The sequence below is a fragment of the Cutaneotrichosporon cavernicola genome, assembly GCF_030864355.1.
Source record: "Cutaneotrichosporon cavernicola HIS019 DNA, chromosome: 1".
Classification (NCBI taxonomy): domain Eukaryota; kingdom Fungi; phylum Basidiomycota; class Tremellomycetes; order Trichosporonales; family Trichosporonaceae; genus Cutaneotrichosporon; species Cutaneotrichosporon cavernicola.
Window position 1 is genome coordinate 2924276 of NC_083393.1, and position 17292 is coordinate 2941567.

At 57.4% G+C, this 17292-nt stretch overlaps 7 protein-coding genes across 7 annotated transcripts; 5 read left to right on the plus strand and 2 right to left on the minus strand.

Moving 5' to 3' along the window:
- Window positions 1-809: 809 nt before the first annotated feature.
- Window positions 810-2559, plus strand: CcaverHIS019_0110890 (uncharacterized protein; the record flags this gene model as incomplete). The annotated part of the gene is made up of 8 exons (XM_060596666.1): window positions 810-1054; window positions 1091-1206; window positions 1244-1439; window positions 1472-1527; window positions 1560-1659; window positions 1695-2184; window positions 2250-2408; window positions 2554-2559. The coding sequence occupies 8 exons, from the start codon at window positions 810-812 to the stop codon at window positions 2557-2559; spliced, it is 1368 nt and encodes a 455-aa protein (XP_060453637.1).
- A 1160-nt stretch (window positions 2560-3719) lies between these two features.
- Window positions 3720-5260, plus strand: CcaverHIS019_0110900 (uncharacterized protein; the record flags this gene model as incomplete). Its single annotated transcript, XM_060596668.1, has 2 exons — window positions 3720-3996; window positions 4032-5260. 2 exons carry the CDS (start codon window positions 3720-3722, stop codon window positions 5258-5260), a joined length of 1506 nt encoding a protein of 501 aa, XP_060453638.1.
- A 317-nt stretch (window positions 5261-5577) lies between these two features.
- On the minus strand, window positions 5578-7243 carry CcaverHIS019_0110910 (uncharacterized protein; the record flags this gene model as incomplete). The annotated part of the gene is made up of 5 exons (XM_060596669.1): window positions 5578-5758; window positions 5790-6353; window positions 6383-6507; window positions 6538-6801; window positions 7154-7243. The coding sequence occupies 5 exons, from the start codon at window positions 7241-7243 to the stop codon at window positions 5578-5580; spliced, it is 1224 nt and encodes a 407-aa protein (XP_060453639.1).
- An 834-nt stretch (window positions 7244-8077) lies between these two features.
- Window positions 8078-8967, plus strand: RPL31B (uncharacterized protein; the record flags this gene model as incomplete). The annotated part of the gene is made up of 3 exons (XM_060596670.1): window positions 8078-8080; window positions 8177-8191; window positions 8611-8967. 3 exons carry the CDS (start codon window positions 8078-8080, stop codon window positions 8965-8967), a joined length of 375 nt encoding a protein of 124 aa, XP_060453640.1.
- Window positions 8968-9421: 454 nt separating this feature from the next.
- On the plus strand, window positions 9422-11183 carry DBP3 (uncharacterized protein; the record flags this gene model as incomplete). The annotated part of the gene is made up of 2 exons (XM_060596671.1): window positions 9422-11063; window positions 11110-11183. 2 exons carry the CDS (start codon window positions 9422-9424, stop codon window positions 11181-11183), a joined length of 1716 nt encoding a protein of 571 aa, XP_060453641.1.
- Window positions 11184-11581: 398 nt separating this feature from the next.
- On the plus strand, window positions 11582-15180 carry RAD16 (uncharacterized protein; the record flags this gene model as incomplete). The annotated part of the gene is made up of 15 exons (XM_060596672.1): window positions 11582-11735; window positions 11766-12305; window positions 12351-12772; window positions 12809-13008; window positions 13045-13341; window positions 13409-13576; window positions 13620-13835; window positions 13871-14034; window positions 14071-14103; window positions 14150-14346; window positions 14385-14590; window positions 14627-14687; window positions 14722-14782; window positions 14820-14878; window positions 14914-15180. The coding sequence occupies 15 exons, from the start codon at window positions 11582-11584 to the stop codon at window positions 15178-15180; spliced, it is 3045 nt and encodes a 1014-aa protein (XP_060453642.1).
- Window positions 15181-15787: 607 nt separating this feature from the next.
- On the minus strand, window positions 15788-16961 carry RIB3 (uncharacterized protein; the record flags this gene model as incomplete). Its single annotated transcript, XM_060596673.1, has 3 exons — window positions 15788-15984; window positions 16255-16556; window positions 16756-16961. The coding sequence occupies 3 exons, from the start codon at window positions 16959-16961 to the stop codon at window positions 15788-15790; spliced, it is 705 nt and encodes a 234-aa protein (XP_060453643.1).
- Window positions 16962-17292: the final 331 nt, after the last annotated feature.

A 17292-nucleotide genomic window follows, 5' to 3' on the forward strand; every position in this document is an offset into this window, starting at 1 on the left:
CCAATATTCCTTGGCGACCCTCAACTGGCGGCGCCACCAAGTAGGTTGAAACTCATCGCTTCGCACTGGCATACTCACCCTGGTGATATTGAAAGCTCCCGCCGCCCTAACGGTTTGGCGACGTTTGGCGGTACACAAGGCGAGAGTGAATAGATCGAATAGATGAAAGACGCGGTCAAGTCGACGCTAAACGCCTTTGTTTGTTTATGACTCGATTTCGCGACTAGCTTGGTTATTTTAAGGATCAGGGTAGACCAGTCAAAATAGAACCGGCCCCGCTCTATTCAGTACAAGCTCAGAAGTTAGTAAGGTTAAGAGTTCAGTGGTTAGGAATACCCTGGCAATGTTTTTCTGCAAGTGCTGCATCGTGATGTTTGACAGTGGGGACCGACGCTGAACAGTGCATCAATGTTAACAAGTCATACCACCTTATGCGGCTCGAGCGCCCATGCCATTTCTTCTTGCTGTTGTTTCTGAGCTTGGACTATGGATGTGTGGTGGAGTGAATGTACGATGCCTCGAATACGGTTGAACGTGCGCACAAATTAAGAGCTCAGGGTTCGAGTACTACAGTTCCACAAGACCATGGATGAACAATTGATATTCCTCTAGACCTTGAAGCTGGTTGAACTGATGCAAGAAATCCTCCCTGGCGATGTGGGCGTGTCGGCGAGCCATACAGACCATAGCTGAGGCCATCAGTCAACCCATTGCTGCAAAATCTCTCCAATCTCACTACCATGGAGTTGGAGCGACCGACGAGCCACGATTCAGATACGACACTGTACGTCGGCTCTCCTGGCCCCAAAATGGGTGTGCCCAGCAGACTCCGCCGGCGATGGTGGTTGAGACTGAGCGTGCTCGTCAACTTTATCGCAACCGTCATCGTCGCCCATAACTACCTCGTTGGGTCAGATGTCGCCCTCGTCAAAGCCGTCTTATTACCCATCACCCCCCTGGATCCTCTTCCACCAGCGCCGGCCTACATTCCTGGGATGGAGGGTGGCGAGTGCTCCCTCTGTGCTGTCAACCCGGCATTGTGTGAAGAGTTGGGGTGAGTTTAGCTACCACTCCCCAATACTGATGGCAGGCCAAACAATGCGATCCGCGGACTTGGGTATCGGGGCGAGAATGCGCGCCTCCGACGCATGCTAGCCCGAGTGCGTGCCGGCAAGCCGTTCAATGTCGCCGTCGTTGGCGGGTCTGGTGAGTCGACTATGATAACCAGCTTACATGTACCCAGTGTCTAAAGGATACTCGATTCTGACACACCACCCCAATGTCGACCCAGGCAACATGCACCGTATCGTGTTTGACCACCTCAACGCCCGGTTCCCCGGAAAGGGGGAGCCTGCAATCGAAGGCGAGTCGCGCAAGGCCGAGGGTCGGAACGGGATGACCAATGGCGCTCTTGGGGCCACCGGAACCGATTACTTCCAGTTTGTTGACGACGTGACAGCGCTGAATTTAGGTACTGCTTCACCGAGGACATTCCGCCTGATGTTGATCTCGTGCTTGTCGAGGCTGGTATGTAGATTCTTATTCGGGGCTGACATCAGCGATCAACGACCAACGAGACTTTAGTTTCTCGGATAGCTACGAGCAGCTCGTTCGGTCCATCCTCCAACTTCCGGGCGAGCCAGCGATTATAAACATTCAGTAAGTATGGCTTGGTCATCAGTCACTTACCCAAGCGTCTTCGCGTTGGTGTTCTCGCATATCTCCATGGGTGGAGATATGCATCTCGCCACGGCCGAGTATTACGACATCCCCACAATGTCATTACGCAACATTTTTCTCCCCCATATCCTTGAGAACCCGGAAGCGATCAAGGACCTCTTCTGCAGGGACAGCAAAGAAGTGCGAGACGAGCTCGATTTATATGACCTGCGTCATGTGTGTGGGCGCGGCCACCGTATTGCCGGTAACCTCACCAGTGCGTACATCGACATGCAGCTATGCGAGATGGACCGGATCGAAGCTGCAGCGGGTCACAGCCGAATCGACGAGCTTTACCCTCTCCCCACGTTACCGCGGCAGGGGTTGAACGAGCGGTTCGAGATTGGCAAGACGCTGCCTCGATTCACACCCAATTGCTTCACGATGAATGCTGTCAAGAACAAGCTCGTTCCGTCCAAGAACGATGGGTGGCGCGAGTGGTTCCATCCCGATGTTCCCAGCAAGGTGAGTGGGTTGTGAACCACATGACGCGTGACACGGTTGCGGATCCAGTCCCTACTGACTCTAAGAAATACATGGTGGCAGACAAGCCAGGCGCATCACTCACGGTCAAGTTCCGCACTGCTCTTGGACGGGTCGAGTTGCATTACCTCATTTCAGGCACATTCGGGCTTGGCAGTGTTGAGTGCAATGTCGACGGGGGGTCCAAAGTGCGGTTTGACGGGCATGTTGGTCGATTGGGACAGGGTGTGAATGTTGGCCGTGCAAGAGTTGTGGCAAACGACCTGTCACCTGGAGAGCACGAGGTGACATGTGTATTGCTGGACCAAACGCTTGACCCTGGTGGTGGGCGCGAGTTTCGGTTGATATCAGTGCTGAGTGTATAGATAGCACGTATTTTGTTTGGTTTGATTCTGAAAACAAATTCAAAAGATCTGACCGGTCCTGACCAGACGCAGACACGAGCCGTTTTTCTAATGTCGCCAAGGGTTTGACTACGAAGTACAGAGATTGTAATGGCAATACAACGCGTCAGCCTCAGCGGCAGCGGCAGAGCCAGCGTCAGCCTTATCCTGATGTGGCGTGGCGTGGCTTGGATCCTATCTAGGGTCTAATACATTCAAAGGTCAGGGAAACGCAGAGTGACATCTCCACCCTGCCCGACCCCGCCCTACCCTTCCCTTGCTTCAATAACAACAAGAGAGATATCCTCGTCGTCCATTAGTTTGACCAACCTTCAAAGCTTCAACTCTGCCTATTCCATTCATTTCCCGCAACAACAGAACCATGCCTTGTCTCTACACAAACCAAAGCCACACCAAGAACTCGACTCGACTCGACTCGACTTGCCTTGCAGTTTGTACAACAGGCCCAGAATCAATCACCAGGGTCACCCAACTTGCACTCACTGGGACTGCAGGGTTTGATGAACTGGAGAAAGGAAAAGCGCCACTTGGCACTCGGCTTGTCAACACAGGAGACTCCCGTGCAACCCGCCAGTGCCCTTGTCCTCAAGATTAGGGAGTACCCAAATACCTGCTGGTGATATTCAACTACAAAGTAAACCAACAATTACCTTGGGCCAACAAGGGCCCACGTGAGCGCGTCAAGAGCGCCACGGCCCAAGGTGGGCCTAGAGCCGCAATCATGGGATAGGGAGTACAGTACAGCTTCCATGTGCGTGCAACCCAGTACCGCGTTCCAATAACCGCTCGTTCACTCCTCTGCAGGTGGGGCTCCCTTTACCAACAGAATTCTGCTTGAATAAACAGACTGTTACTCTTGTCGATCTTGTTCATTTCTGTATTACTCCACATTCCAGTCGACAACACTCGCGCCACCACTTGCTCACGTGAGAATCTGCTCATCTATTCGCCGACTACTCACCTCCCGTCACTCCTCACCTCGCACCTCGTTGAACCCATTCCCTTTACCCATTCTCCTTGTCCATCGAGAAAACCCCTTGAGCCACAACTCTTTGCTCACTCGAGTTGTTAATCTTACATCTCACCATCTTCATTCCTCTCCTCGCACTCAAGATGGATCGGCGCACAACGCTCCGCCTCTCGGTGGTCCTCAATGTCCTCCTCCTCCTCTCCTCACCTCTTTACGTAATCTTCCGCCAAACCGCTTTCAAAGAGCTCGAGGTCGTGGACAAGTCCGACTCGTTCAGGTTTAGCGAAGAGCTAGCCCAGGTACCTAGCACACCTCCAAATCCTGTGTTCGAGTGCGGGATGGGAGAGGCCGGCCCTATCGGGCGTCGGTTGACCGAAGAGTTGGGTGACGTCGCGATGCGACGCAGCGTGGCATACTCTGGTGAGCTTGGCTACAAACAAGTAATCTGATGATAGGTTCCAATCACCGCCTGCGCCGCACCCTCGCCAAGATGCGGGCAGGTGAACCCTTCTCAATGGGCGTCATTGGCGGCTCAGTGTCAGCCGGCCACGGGATGGACCGCTCAAAGGAGTACATGCAGTCCATCATGCACCAAGTCCTCTTCGACTACCTCAACTCTAAATTCCCCTCCGCCCAACCCGCAGTGGACGGTCGACACACCAAGAACAGCAACCGGAACGTCTACTGGAACGGCGCCCAACGAGCCCGTGGCTCCGATTACTTTTCTTTCTGCGCTTCCCTTCACCTCAACACTGACGTGGACTTGGTGATCGTCGAACTCGCCGTCAACGACCGGTTAGACCCTGTCAACATCAAGCACTTTGAAAACCTTATGCGCTATCTTCTCCAACTACCGTCGCAACCAGCCGTCTTGGTTGTCAACACGTTTGCACTCATGTTCTGGGCCATTGCCACGGGTGGAGACCTAAACTTTGGCAACGCACAGTACTACGATCTTCCCGTCGTGAGCGCGCGCAACGTCGTCCTCCCAAGTGTGCTCCAGAACTACACCCGCCTTGGCCAAGTTTTCAACACGGACGACTGGAAGCCCATGAAGCCGGACCTGTCCAACGCCGACCTGCGCCACTTTGGCAAGGAGATGCACATCATCACAGGCGAGCTCATGATCTCATACATCGAGAGCCAGCTGTGCGAGATGGACCGCCTCGAGTACCGCCGGCCCGACGCCACCTCCAACGAGCTGTATCCCGTCGACCCCATCCCCCGCCTGCGCCTGCAGGACAAATACGAGTACGACGCCAAAGACTTCCCCAAGCTCGAGCCCAAGTGCGCCACCACCAACAGTGACGAGTTCCCCCTCGTACCCGTCAAGCAGGACGGTTGGAGGCCGTGGGCGTGGAAGGGGAAGAAGAAGTATCTCATTGCTGACCGGGTCGGCGCAACGATTACCTTCGAGTTCACCACCGTCGTTGGCGTCGCCAGCCTCTATTACCTGCGCAGTTGGGAGTTTCCTCTCGGCAAGCTCAGGTGCTGGGTCGACGGCATCCAGGGGACCGCACAGGTGTCCAACGGCAGGTGGGACAAGAGGATGAACATTGGCGATACGACAGAGTGGTCAGGCCTCACGCCGGGCAGCCATACACTCGATTGCGAGATTATCGCATCCACAGACGACCCAACGGGCAAACACGAATTCCGTCTCATTTCTCTCATGACCCTGTAGATGAGTATACAATCAGAGATTACTATACATTCATATACCATGCCATATCATGCTCTTGTTTAGCCATGTGTGAGGTGTGATCTAGAGTAAACGACAATGGGGACATATCTATAGACAAGTGTTCCATTAATATATGCAAAGACGGTGTGATATCGAATGCGCCAACAAGAACCGACGAGCGCTGGCCGGCGAATGACAACAGGAACAGAGTGCCACATACCGTAAGTGTAAGCGAGGTGGTGGCGACCAGCTGTCCGTGCACTAGCGATAGCCGGTTCAGTCGTAAGCCAAGAATATTATCGATATTATCATAGACGCTATTCGTCCTTGTCCTTGGTACACCATCTCTTCTTCCAGCAGTTGGCGCGGAGGTCGTCTGCAAGTCCAATGGGCCCGCCTCGTTCTTCTCTTTGACTAAGATACTCGTCCTCGTAGTCGTAATTCAAAACAGCCTCGAGGCTCTCATACAACCCGAGCGGCCCAAACTGGCGCGGTGTGCTTATGTCAGCTAGTCCCAAGACAGCCGTACTGAGGAGTTTTTCCGCTCTCGAGAGCCTTCCACAGCGCGTTAGCCAGCTGTTCATTATTCCCCCACATGTACGTGAACCCGTACGGTTCCGGCTCGTCGACGTAATACTGCCCATGTTGAGTCCATGAAGGATCGTATCGTTCCCATCCCTCGAGCATTCCCATCCCATCGAGGTCCCTCATCGATGGGAAGACAGCAGGCGTACCCCGACACATGGCGATATAAGGTGTAGTGGGAATATGTGGACCGCCGATACCCAGGAGAACGTCGACATCTCCAAGGAGATCGGGGTATGATTCGGGATCAATCGAGATAGCCTTTATCCATCCATTTCCGGTGGGTCCAGAGGAGGGAATTGTAAAGGTGACATTATATCCTCGGTCGTAGAGGAGTAACCACACGAGGGCCCAATTCAGTGTATCGAGATACAGCCCGTCGCCCAGGATGAGCACGGTTCGTTGCGCCCCGCGGCGTTTTGGTTTCTGGATGACGCTGAATGTCGACGGATCACACGCTCGAGAGTGGATGAACGGCACCCAAGCGTGGTCGGGAAATGCGTAGGGTCTGGGTTAGTCTGGAAAGGCAGGTCTTACGAGATGATATGCCATCGGCCGAGAGGGTGGATGCTCCAGTTCTCTTCTCCACCTTCTGTTGTCACGCCCCAGTCAAGAGTTAGGTCGTGTCCTGGCGACTGGGCGCGGCTTGGTCGTGCGCCGAGCTGCGTGAGCTTGTTCAACAACCGACTCACCCAGCTCGTCACCATCAAGCGCCACAAGTCGACTGGTCCCCGCCCTGCGTTGGATACAGTCGAGTTGGACACCATCATCTCTGGATCCGACGACTCGATGTAATCCTCAGCAATGCAGCGCGAATTCTGCATACACTCAATAGCGTCTTTTTCTCCCATCCAAACTTGGTGAATACTCGATTCGAGTGCCTTTACGAGATGTAACGCTGTTTTCCGATTATAAACCGGAATAAAGACGTACTTGAACACGCCCATTGTTTCGGCCTAAGTCAGCTCACTCGGAAGGGGAGTATACGATATCATCCCGCCACGCGAGTTGGGCCCGCCTCTCCACCTCGTCGAAGAATGACTCCTCGGCAAGTATCTCGGGCCACAAGGACACGATCAGTGGTCGGTCTGGACATTCCAAGAGACCCAGCCGGCATGCCTCCAGTCTCCGTAATCCGTTATATATCGTATCGTCAAATTGAGGTTGGCCCAGTAGAGCCTGTACCTGCCGCAGCGGAGTTGACGCGGGGCATTTGTGGTCCGTCGATGGATCGGTCGGTACCCAACCGACACAGTCGAATTGCGCGAGGACCACTTCTGTCGGTCGTAGAATCTCCACGAAACCCACAATCGCTGCGATTCCGAGTACCATTCCGAGGACCAATAGGAGGACCCGCCGCGGGCGCATACGGGGGACGGTGAAGCGCAGGCGGAACATTGGCAATGCCTCCAGCTGCCAGGTTGGCCACAGCAAAACACTCGATGTCGATGAGTACCAAGAACAGATGCGCGATCACAAGTGCAGTACACGCCGCGCCCCACGTCGCCAAGCCTCCGCAGTTGAGTTTGCGCAGTTGTCACCAACCAGCCACATGGAGTGCTTGTGCCTGTTTCGTGCTCGGACCTTCTATGAGCTGCGGAGGACATGAGCATGAAACATGTGCCTAGAGTTAAAGCACAAGTCGGTCAGTTGGAGACGGACGTGACTCGGGACCGGGAGGGGTGGGCCTTCACAACGCTGTCTCTGTGATTTAATTGAGTGCACAAGTGTCCTGCACAACTGTACTGCAGCAGAATCTTGACGTTTCCAGTTCTCGGCTCAGGTGGTCAGGTTTCGGACTGCCGGGTCGCGTGTCTGTGCAGACCTGCGGCAAGGACACGCCTAATCTGTCAAGCAAAGCCCACACACTCGGGTTAGTGAACGACGCGCAGTTCTCGCACCAGCGTCGTCGGCATGTTAGCGGTGGGACAAGAAGAAGATAACTACAATGGCTCGTGGTGGCAGTATGGAGGTCGACGCTGCATCTGCGTGCCGATGTATGAGTGTTCTCTGCGCGACATATCTCGGCCTCTCAAATCTCTGCCGGTTGACCGACTCTGAACGCCAGCCGATCCATCCAATTTACCTCCGTCCAAATCGTGAAACTTTCTTAACACCGACACCCAACGGTCACCCAGGCACGTCGCTTTGGTCCCGCCCAGCCCTCGCTGCTGAGTTAGGCGTTGATCGGGCAGCGTGCACACCATCCGTCAAGTCGGTACACTCTCAAAAATGGTGAGTACGCGCGCGAGCACGGCGCCGTCGGTGGCACCGGCGGTGTGCGCGGTGTGCGCACGTGTCGAAAGTGTACATGGATGATGCTGACCTCAGGCGCCCACCCAGAAGGTTCGTTCGCGCGTCCGAGTGTCACAGGAGGATTTGGACTCGAGGGATGGGGCTGTGGAGGTGGAGACGGTGGAGACGGCGGATCGCAGCGAGAGGTGCGCACGGTGTGCGTAAACGGGGCGCGGCGTGCGTGAACCGAACTGCGCAGAGGGCGAGCGGAGGATTAGCGAGAGACTGGGCGGCGAGTTGAGGCCTGACGTGCCGTGCCGCACAACCTGGCCCGGCTGGCGACAGCGGCTTGCGCATCCTTACCTTGCTGTTCTGTTCTTGCCGCGCAGTTTGCGCATGTACCCAACGTGCTCCTCCCAGCACCTCGAGCGGCGATTCCCTCCCTTCGATTCCATCCCTCGACAACCTACAACCCTCCCCAATCCCTCCTTGGCCTAAACGACCCCCACACCCACACCCACTAACCGCAGACCCGCAAGCAGCGCTCGGCGCTCCAGGACGTTGTCACGCGCGAGTACACCATCAACCTGCACAAGCGCGTGCACGACCTCGGCTTCAAGAAGAAGGCCCCCAAGGCCGTCAAGTCGGTCACCGAGTTTGCCCAGAAGACGATGGGTGTCAAGGACGTCCGCATCTCCCCCGGCCTCAACCAGGCCCTCTGGGCCCGTGGTGTCCGCTCGCCTCCCCGCCGCGTCCGCGTGCGCCTCGAGCGCAAGCGTAACGACGACGAGGGTGCCAAGGAGAAGCTCTACGTTGTCGCGTCGGTTGTCGAGGGCGTCACTTCGTTCAAGGGCCTCGAGACCGTCGTCGTCGAGGGCGACGAGTAATCTCGTCCTGGGACTCGGGATGGGTAGATGGCGGGGGTGTAGGCTGTAGCCCGGCGTCATGACATTCTTCAGCCGTGTACGACTGATCTTTGGTGCAGCGTGTGGCGTGCGAAGGGAGTACGATGGTGGTCGAAGCGACGAGTTGGGCCAACGATGTGGCAGCAGGCATCCAGACATGCAGAGAGGTGTAGAAAGAAACGAGGGGCTCCAAGGTGTTCCGTCGCTGCTCAGATGCTCAGATTTAGCCCAATTTGCGCCGCTGCACAAGAATTCGGCGACGAGCGGCGTTGGTGCGGCCAGTCCGGGTGTACTCTCTGTATCTCTGTAGGGGTAACATTTGGCCCCACTTGACTTCAGGCACGGGAAAATCTTTGAACCGCCCCATTAACCCCCATAACAAGCCATCCTCACAAGCAGTAAATCCTAGAATCATCTATCCACTCATCACACCAAAATGTCAGTCGACACAGAAATCAAGATTAGCAAGGAGGAGCGCCGTGCCGCCAAGGAGGCCAAGCGCGCACGCAAGGCTGCCAAGGCCGCCGCTGTCGCCGAGGCTGGCGAGGGTGCTCCCAAAAAGGACAAGAAGCGGTCGCGTGAGGACGACGGCGAGAGCAGCAAGTCGAAGAAGGACAAGAAGGCCAAGAAGGTCACGTCGGGCGAGTCGACCCCGGCTCTCGCCACTGGCGCCTCATCGCCCGTCGAGACCGCCCTCGCGACGCCCGCCGAGGCCGAGACCGGGACCACGCCGCTATCGAAGAAGCAGCTTAAGAAGCTCAAGGCTGCCGCTGCGGCCGCTGAGGCTGTGGAGGCCACCGACGTCCCCGTCCCTGCCGACTTTACAGCCGCCGACAAGGCATACCTCGCCGAGCAGAACATTACTCTCGAACCGGCACTCTTCCCACCACACCTGAACATGGCCACGCTGCCAGTGACGGCGCCCATCGCGGCGTTCCTCAAGGCGTTCCCGAAGCCGACACCGATCCAGGCCGTCTCGTGGCCTGCTCTCCTCGCGAAGCGCGACGTCGTCGGCATTGCGGAGACAGGCTCCGGTAAGACCCTTGCGTTCGGCGTGCCGGGTATTCAGCACATCTCGTCGCTCCCCAAGCCGAGCAAGAACGGCAAGGGCAAGCTCGCGATGCTCGTGCTTGCGCCCACTCGTGAACTCGCCCAGCAGAGCTTTGACACCCTCGTCAAGCTTGGCAAGGAGGCTGGCATCAAGGCCGTCGCCCTCTTCGGCGGCGTCGGCAAGCACGACCAGATCCGCGACATTCGTGCCGAGGGCACACGCATTGTTGTCGGCACGCCCGGCCGTACGCTCGACCTGGCCGACTCGGGCGACCTTGACCTCTCGTCCATCTCGTACCTCGTCCTCGACGAGGCAGACCGCATGCTCGACCAGGGTTTCGAGCAGGACATTCGCCGTATCATCGCCCACACTCCCAACCACCCCAAGCGCCAGACCGTCATGTTCTCCGCGACGTGGCCCGAGTCGGTGCGCCGCCTCGCGAGCACTTTCCTCACCAACTCGGTCAAGGTAACGGTTGGCTCTGACGAGCTCTCCGCCAACAAGCGCATCACCCAGGTCGTCGAGGTCTTTGACAACCCGCGCGACAAGGACCAGCGTCTCCTCTACCACCTCCGCCAGCATCAGAAGAGCCACCCCGGTGCTCGCGTGCTGGTGTTCGGGCTGTACAAGAAGGAGGCTCAGCGTCTCGAGTACACGATCCGCCGCGCCAACTTCAAGGTCGGTGCGCTGCACGGCGACATGTCGCAGGACGCGCGCTTCAAGGCGCTCGAGGCATTCAAGGACGCTTCGGTCAACGTTCTCGTCGCCACCGACGTCGCTGCCCGTGGTCTCGACATCCCCGACGTTGCTCTGGTCATCAACGTCACTTTCCCCCTCACAACCGAGGACTTTGTCCACCGCTGCGGACGAACGGGACGTGCCGGCAAGACTGGGCGTGCTGTGACGTTCTTCACCGGTGAGAACCACGAAAAGTCGCTCGCGGGCGAGTTCATGCGCGTTCTCCGCGACGCAGGCGCCGAGATTCCCAAGGAGATGGACCGCTTCCCATCTACCATCAAGAAGAAGGGTGAGTAATTTGTTAAAGAGTAAAAACAATCGCTGATACTCTTCAGAGCACGGAGCGTACGGAGCATTCTTCCGCGACACTGCCGACGCACCAGCGGCGACCAAGATCACGTTCGACTAGAGCTCTAGACGACTAGACGGACGATTGATAGATGGAGATGTCCACCACCACACTCACACAACCACACCTCCACCACAGCCTTCCAGGTAGACTGCATAGAGCCTGGCGTTGGGTTTATTGTCACTTGTCTGTAGTCATGTACTGTATGCATCGGGATACCAGAGAAATGGGGGGAGAGGTGTCGTCTTTGTTTTTGTCCTCACAGTTTGACACAATGGAGACAACTCGGGCACCAGTGATCAGAATTTCAGGGCCAACGCGTGTGGTGGCCGATCACACAAAGTTCCAAAAGGTGACTCAACCTCGCGTCAACCTTGTTGTTCTTCTCTTCTCAATCCTCTGTCACTCACCTTCCCCAGCCCCCTCCCGACATCCCCAGCTACACAGAACGACACCCAATGAGCACTCTACGCCGCTCGGCGCGCTCCCGCGGCCTCGTGACGCCCGCCACTAACGACTCGGTGTCCCCAGAAGTCAAGGCGGAGCAAGGGCTGCCGACGCCCGAGAGTATCGACATGGATGACTCGCCAAGCCGCACACGCAAGCGCGATCGTGAGTTGCTCACTTGCCCGCTGACACCAGCATCGCCTGTGCGCCCCGCTAAGCGCCAGATGCTTGAAGCCATTGTCATGCCTGGACGCCGCTCCAAGCTCAGCACCGAGAAGACGACGAGCGCCGACAACCTCACGCTTGGCACGCCCATCAAAACAGAGGTCAAGAGCGAGTTGAAAGGCGAGATGGACGGCGACACAACCGAGTCCGACCCCGATCGACCTACGAAGAACGATTCGAGTGATGAGGAGATGCCCCTCGCCGCTCGCCGCAAACCCAGAGCAGTTGCGACACGCCCCGGTGCATTGAAGCATGCGTCGAATCGGAAAGTCATTTCTATCTCGTCGAGCTCTGAGGACGAGGGCATGGACTACGCGTTAAACTCTGACGACGAGGCCAAGCAGCTGCAGCGTGCCATTGCTGCGTCCCAGGCCGAGAATGGACGCACCAAGAGGGCGACGACCTCGCGCTCGCGTAGTACGAGCTCCGCCTCGACTGCCAAGTCTACACCCAAGCGTGCGGGGAATAGTGTGACGCCTCACCGCTCGGCCATCGCCCGTGCCGCCCAGCGTGAGTAGCTTCCTCCACCTTGCTCGCCTACACTGCTGACATCAGTCCGTATGCGCGCTTCGCGCGGCCAGTCGTCCACATCAGGCTCTACTCTCCCTACGCCCTTGGACAGTTCCGCTTCACCAGAGTACATCCCCGCGGACGACGACGAGTTTGAAGGCTCAGCCTCCGACTCGGCCCTCACTGCGCTATCGGGCGATGAGTCAGACGAGGCGTTGTCTGAGGAGGAGACCAAGAAGCCCCCGAAGAAGAAACTCAGGAAGACAAGGGCCCGTCGCTTGGACGGTCGCACCGTGGCGGACGAGTTACCTCCGCAGTGGAAGTACAAGTCGGTGGCGGAGCGCGACGACGAGCTTGACCGAATCAAGGAGGAGAAGGCTTTAATCAAGGACAAGGAGGGCACGATGTCACTGCGTCTTGGACGAAAGCTCACGCAGGGCGAGAAGAACGGGATTCGTCTGGGTCTGGTGAGCTCAATCGTGTTCTCCCCTAGCTAACATCAGCATCACCCGGAGCTCGTCGACGCCTGGGGTGACCTCGAGGCGAACATCGAACCCGTCAAGCCTGTTCCTATGGAAGCGGACCCGTCGCTCAAGCTCACGCTCCTTCCGTTCCAGAAGGAGAGCCTGTACTGGATGAAGAAGCAGGAGGAGGGTGTGTGGCGCGGTGGCATGCTCGCGGATGAGATGGGCATGGGTAAGACGTGAGTTGTGACACTGATCAGGTCATCTGACAGCAGTATCCAGACCATTGCGCTGCTCCTCTCCGAGCCGCGACACAAGCCGTCGCTCGTCGTTGCGCCCGTCGTCGCACTCATGCAGTGGAAGAACGAGATCGAGACGCACGCTGAGGGCTTCAAGGTCTGCCTGTGGCACGGTGCTGGCCGCATGAAGGCTGATGACCTCAAGAAGTACGACGTCGTTCTCGTGTCGTACGGAACGCTCGAGACGTCGTTCCGCCGCCAGCAGAACGGGTTCAAGCGAGGCAACCTGATCGTCAAGGAAAAGTCTCCGATGCACACGTTCGAATGGTACCGGTGAGTCAACCTTGCTCGCACCTTGCTTCAACCGTCGTCTTCTCCATTCCCGGTCTGACGCCTATAGTGTCGTGCTCGATGAAGCCCATAACATCAAAGAGCGCTCCACCAACGCCGCCAAGGCTGCATTCGCCCTTCAGGCCAAGTACCGCTGGTGCCTGTCCGGCACACCCCTCCAGAACCGTGTCGGCGAGCTGTACTCGCTAGTCCGCTTCCTCGGAGCCGACCCCTTCAGGTGAGCTTGACGTAGAATCATCTGGAGCTCGCGTTAACCGCAGCTTCTATTTCTGCAAGAAGTGCGACTGCAAGTCCCTGCACTGGGCATTCAAGGACCGCCGCCACTGCAACGACTGCGGTCACAAGCCGATGGATCACGTCTCGCTGTGGAACTCTGAGATTCTCACTCCCATCGCTCGTTACGGCATTGAGGAGGGCGGTCCAGGCAAGGTGGCTTTCAAGAAGCTCAAGATCCTGCTTGACCGCATGATGCTTCGGTGAGCTAAGGGTATCACCGTATAGCTGACCGCAGGCGTACCAAGCTGGAGCGTGCCGATGACCTCGGGCTTCCTCCGCGTACCATTGTTGTCCGCCGCGACTACTTCTCTCCCCAGGAGAAGGAGCTGTACATGAGCCTCTTCACCAACGCCCAACGCCAGTTTGACACATACGTCACGTCTGGTACCGTGCTGAACAGTGAGTGTGTGTTCACGGCCAATCTAACTGTCGCAGACTATTCGAACATCTTCTCTCTCATTACTCGGAGTACGTCCAACTTGACGACTATAGTTTGACTCAAGCTGACATCCAGTGCGCCAAATGGCTTGCCACCCTGATCTTGTGCTACGATCTAAGACCAGCACCTTGGGCCAGGCGTCCCAGGAAGGTACTGTGTGCCGTATCTGCAACGACACTGGCGAGGACGCGATTGTGTCGGCCTGCCACCACGTGTTTGACCGCGAGTGCATCCGCCAGTACTTGGAGGTGCAGCAGTTGCGGGGACACAGCGTGAGCTAACTAACAACCGTTGAAGTAGCTGACAGCAGCCCGAGTGCCCGGTGTGCCATATCGAGATCTCGATCGACCTCGAGCAAGAAGCAATCGAGATCGACGACTCGTCCAGGAAGGCTCGCCAGGGCATCCTTTCGCGCCTTGACCTGACCAACTGGCGTTCGTCGTCAAAGCTGGAGGCGCTTGTCGAGGAGCTCGAGAAGCTGCGTAACGAGGACTGCACGGTCAAGTCGCTGGTCTTGTAAGCTGCGAGCCATTGACCATCAGCTGACATCAGCTCGCAGTTTGTTTCGTTCCTAGACCTTATCGCTTTCCGCCTCCAGCGCGCAGGGTTCAATGTGAGCTCTCAGAGTTGGATCAGCTGACAACCAGATTTGTCGCCTTGAGGGTGGCATGACTCCCCAACAGCGTGATGCGACCATTCAACATTTCAGTGAGCTCGGCGACGTTTATGACCTCTGACATTGCAGTGAAGAACACGAGCGTCACCGTCTTCCTCATCTCGCTCAAGGCCGGAGGCGTTGCACTTGTGAGGTCACTTGATCGGTCCAGAGCTCACACCAGAATCTCACCGAGGCAAGCATGGTCTTCATGATGGACTCGTGGTGGAACCCCTCGGTTGAGTACCAGGCCATGGACCGCATCCATCGCCTGGGCCAGAAACGTCCTGTCAAGGTGGTCAAACTGGTTGTCGAGGACTCGATCGAGGACCAGATCGTCCAGCTGCAGGCCAAGAAGCTCGCCATGACGGACGCCGCTCTCAGCCGCGACCCTGACACAGCACTTGGCAAGCTCACGGTCGACGACCTCGGGTTCCTCTTCAAGCTGTAATCGGGGTGTGTCGACCTGCGCCTGCGCCTTTGCGCTTGCCTTGAATAGCCATCCTTTTGGCTCTGGAAGGCTGCTGTCTGTGACATGGCTTATAGATTGTTGTAGAGGCCTCGATGGCCATTAGATGGTTGTGTTTAGTCGAGGTGCAGTCGAGCCGCTTGGCCCAGTGGCGCACAAGTGGCCTGGAACTTCACAAGAGCGTAGCCCGCAGTCGAACTAGTCGGACCGTCCCTGCCGCCAGATCGCCAGCGTGTTGTTATCAAGCCCGGTCGCCACGAACAGAGCTGCAAGCGCCATTAGGAGTGGTGGTTAGAAATCAGCAGAATCAGGCAACCCATCGCAGTTTCCCCTCCCTCGTTCCAAGAGTTGTAATCCATGCCGTATGCCAGATGAGCACGACCACGCCTATGCCAGATGAGCACGACCACGCCTCCCACACCTTCCATTCCTCCCTGGCAGTCGTCCCCGCGATCGCTCATTGACCGGGTATCCGTCTCCTCGTGCCTGCTTTCCTCCCCCTCCTCCATCCTCCATCCTCAACCCTCGACCCTCGACCCTCGTAATCCGATTGCGCGTGGGCACAGCGGCTCCCTTGTCAGTAATCCGATCACGCGTGGGGCACAGCGGCTCCCTTGTCGGTTGCGAGGTACGCGCGCATGTCCTCGATGCTGATGCACTTGAGGCCCCACTCGCGGGCGAAGCGCCAGCTCTCGTCGCGGCGTGCCATGGCACCCTTTGGGTCGTTGGGGTTGACGAGCTCGCACAGCAGGCCGGCTGGCGGCTCGCCTGCGAGGTAGCAGAGGTCTGGGGTGAGCTCTGAGCGAGTTGAGCTAGACGAGTGTAGTGCGGCAAGAGACCGAACACAGCTGCAGTGCAAACGTGCTATTCCAATCAAGGCCCGTTCGCGCAGCGCGCAAGCCAGCAGCCCGGTCACCATGGAAGATGACAGAACACGCACACTGCTCGCGTGACTACCCCGGCTCGCAGCGCTAAAACCCAGCAGTCCATCATAGTGACTGCAGATAAATTGCGGCACCGCAAATCCGCGTCCATGTCCGCACCAACAACACTCACCAACAGCGGCCTCGGTGTGTCCGAAGCGCACGCGCGTCCCGCCCGTCGTGTAGCGTAGGGGCACGAGATGTCCTGGACGGGTAAACTCGTCGGCGGTCGCGCCGCTTGCAACAAGTCGGGAAGCGAGTGCGCGGTCGTGCGCGCTGATCCCAGTCGTCGTGGGGTGCTTCGAGTTATTGGCGTCGATGGTCAGGTGGTACGCCGTCCCCTTGGGGTCCTCGCTCGACCCGCTGGCAGCGAGGAGCGGGGGAAGCCGCAGCTCCTCGAGGCGCGACGGCGGCATCGAGAGGCAGATGAACCCGCTAGATGTCAGCACGGTCCCAACTGATCTTGGGCGTAAGGCAGCCACCACGACTCCACTGTGGTGTAGGGAAGCCACCACGACTCGACTGTCTCCGTTTCAACCGCGGCGATACCGGACCCCGAACCCGGATGCCGAGTACACGTCCTACTCATCCGGCCCACCAGGCCTCCCCCAACACCCAACCCAATCCAACCCACCTCGTCCACTTGATGAACCACGCCATGCCCTCCTCGGTGATCTTGGATGCGGCGCAGATGACATCGCCCTCGTTCTCGCGGTCCTCGTCGTCCATGACGACCACAAACTCGCCGGCCTTGATCGCGGCCACGGCGTCCTCGACGCGGTCGAACACAAACGGCGACGGCACCTCGGCAGGCACGGGGTGGTGTGTAGGCGCCGACATTATGTGTACAGTACAAGTTGAGAGGATGAGAGGATGCTAAGAGGAGACGGACTATTGGTGATGGAAGCCAACTTTTAGCCGGACATAAGCGCTTTGTTGGAGTTCGGCATACGGATGTGGGTGTTCGGCCGTACTCCTTACTCTCTCTAGGGACGATTGACTCAGCTTTAAACCAACATTGGCCCTTTTAAGCGGTTATACTAGACACGTGATCGGAACTTGGCCGTTGTTACATGACCAGGTCGAGTGTTCGATTCCTTTCACTGGCATGAATAGAACAAAAACCTCCACTTTTGTCTGTGCCTGGTTGTGCCCCCTGGCCGACTTTACC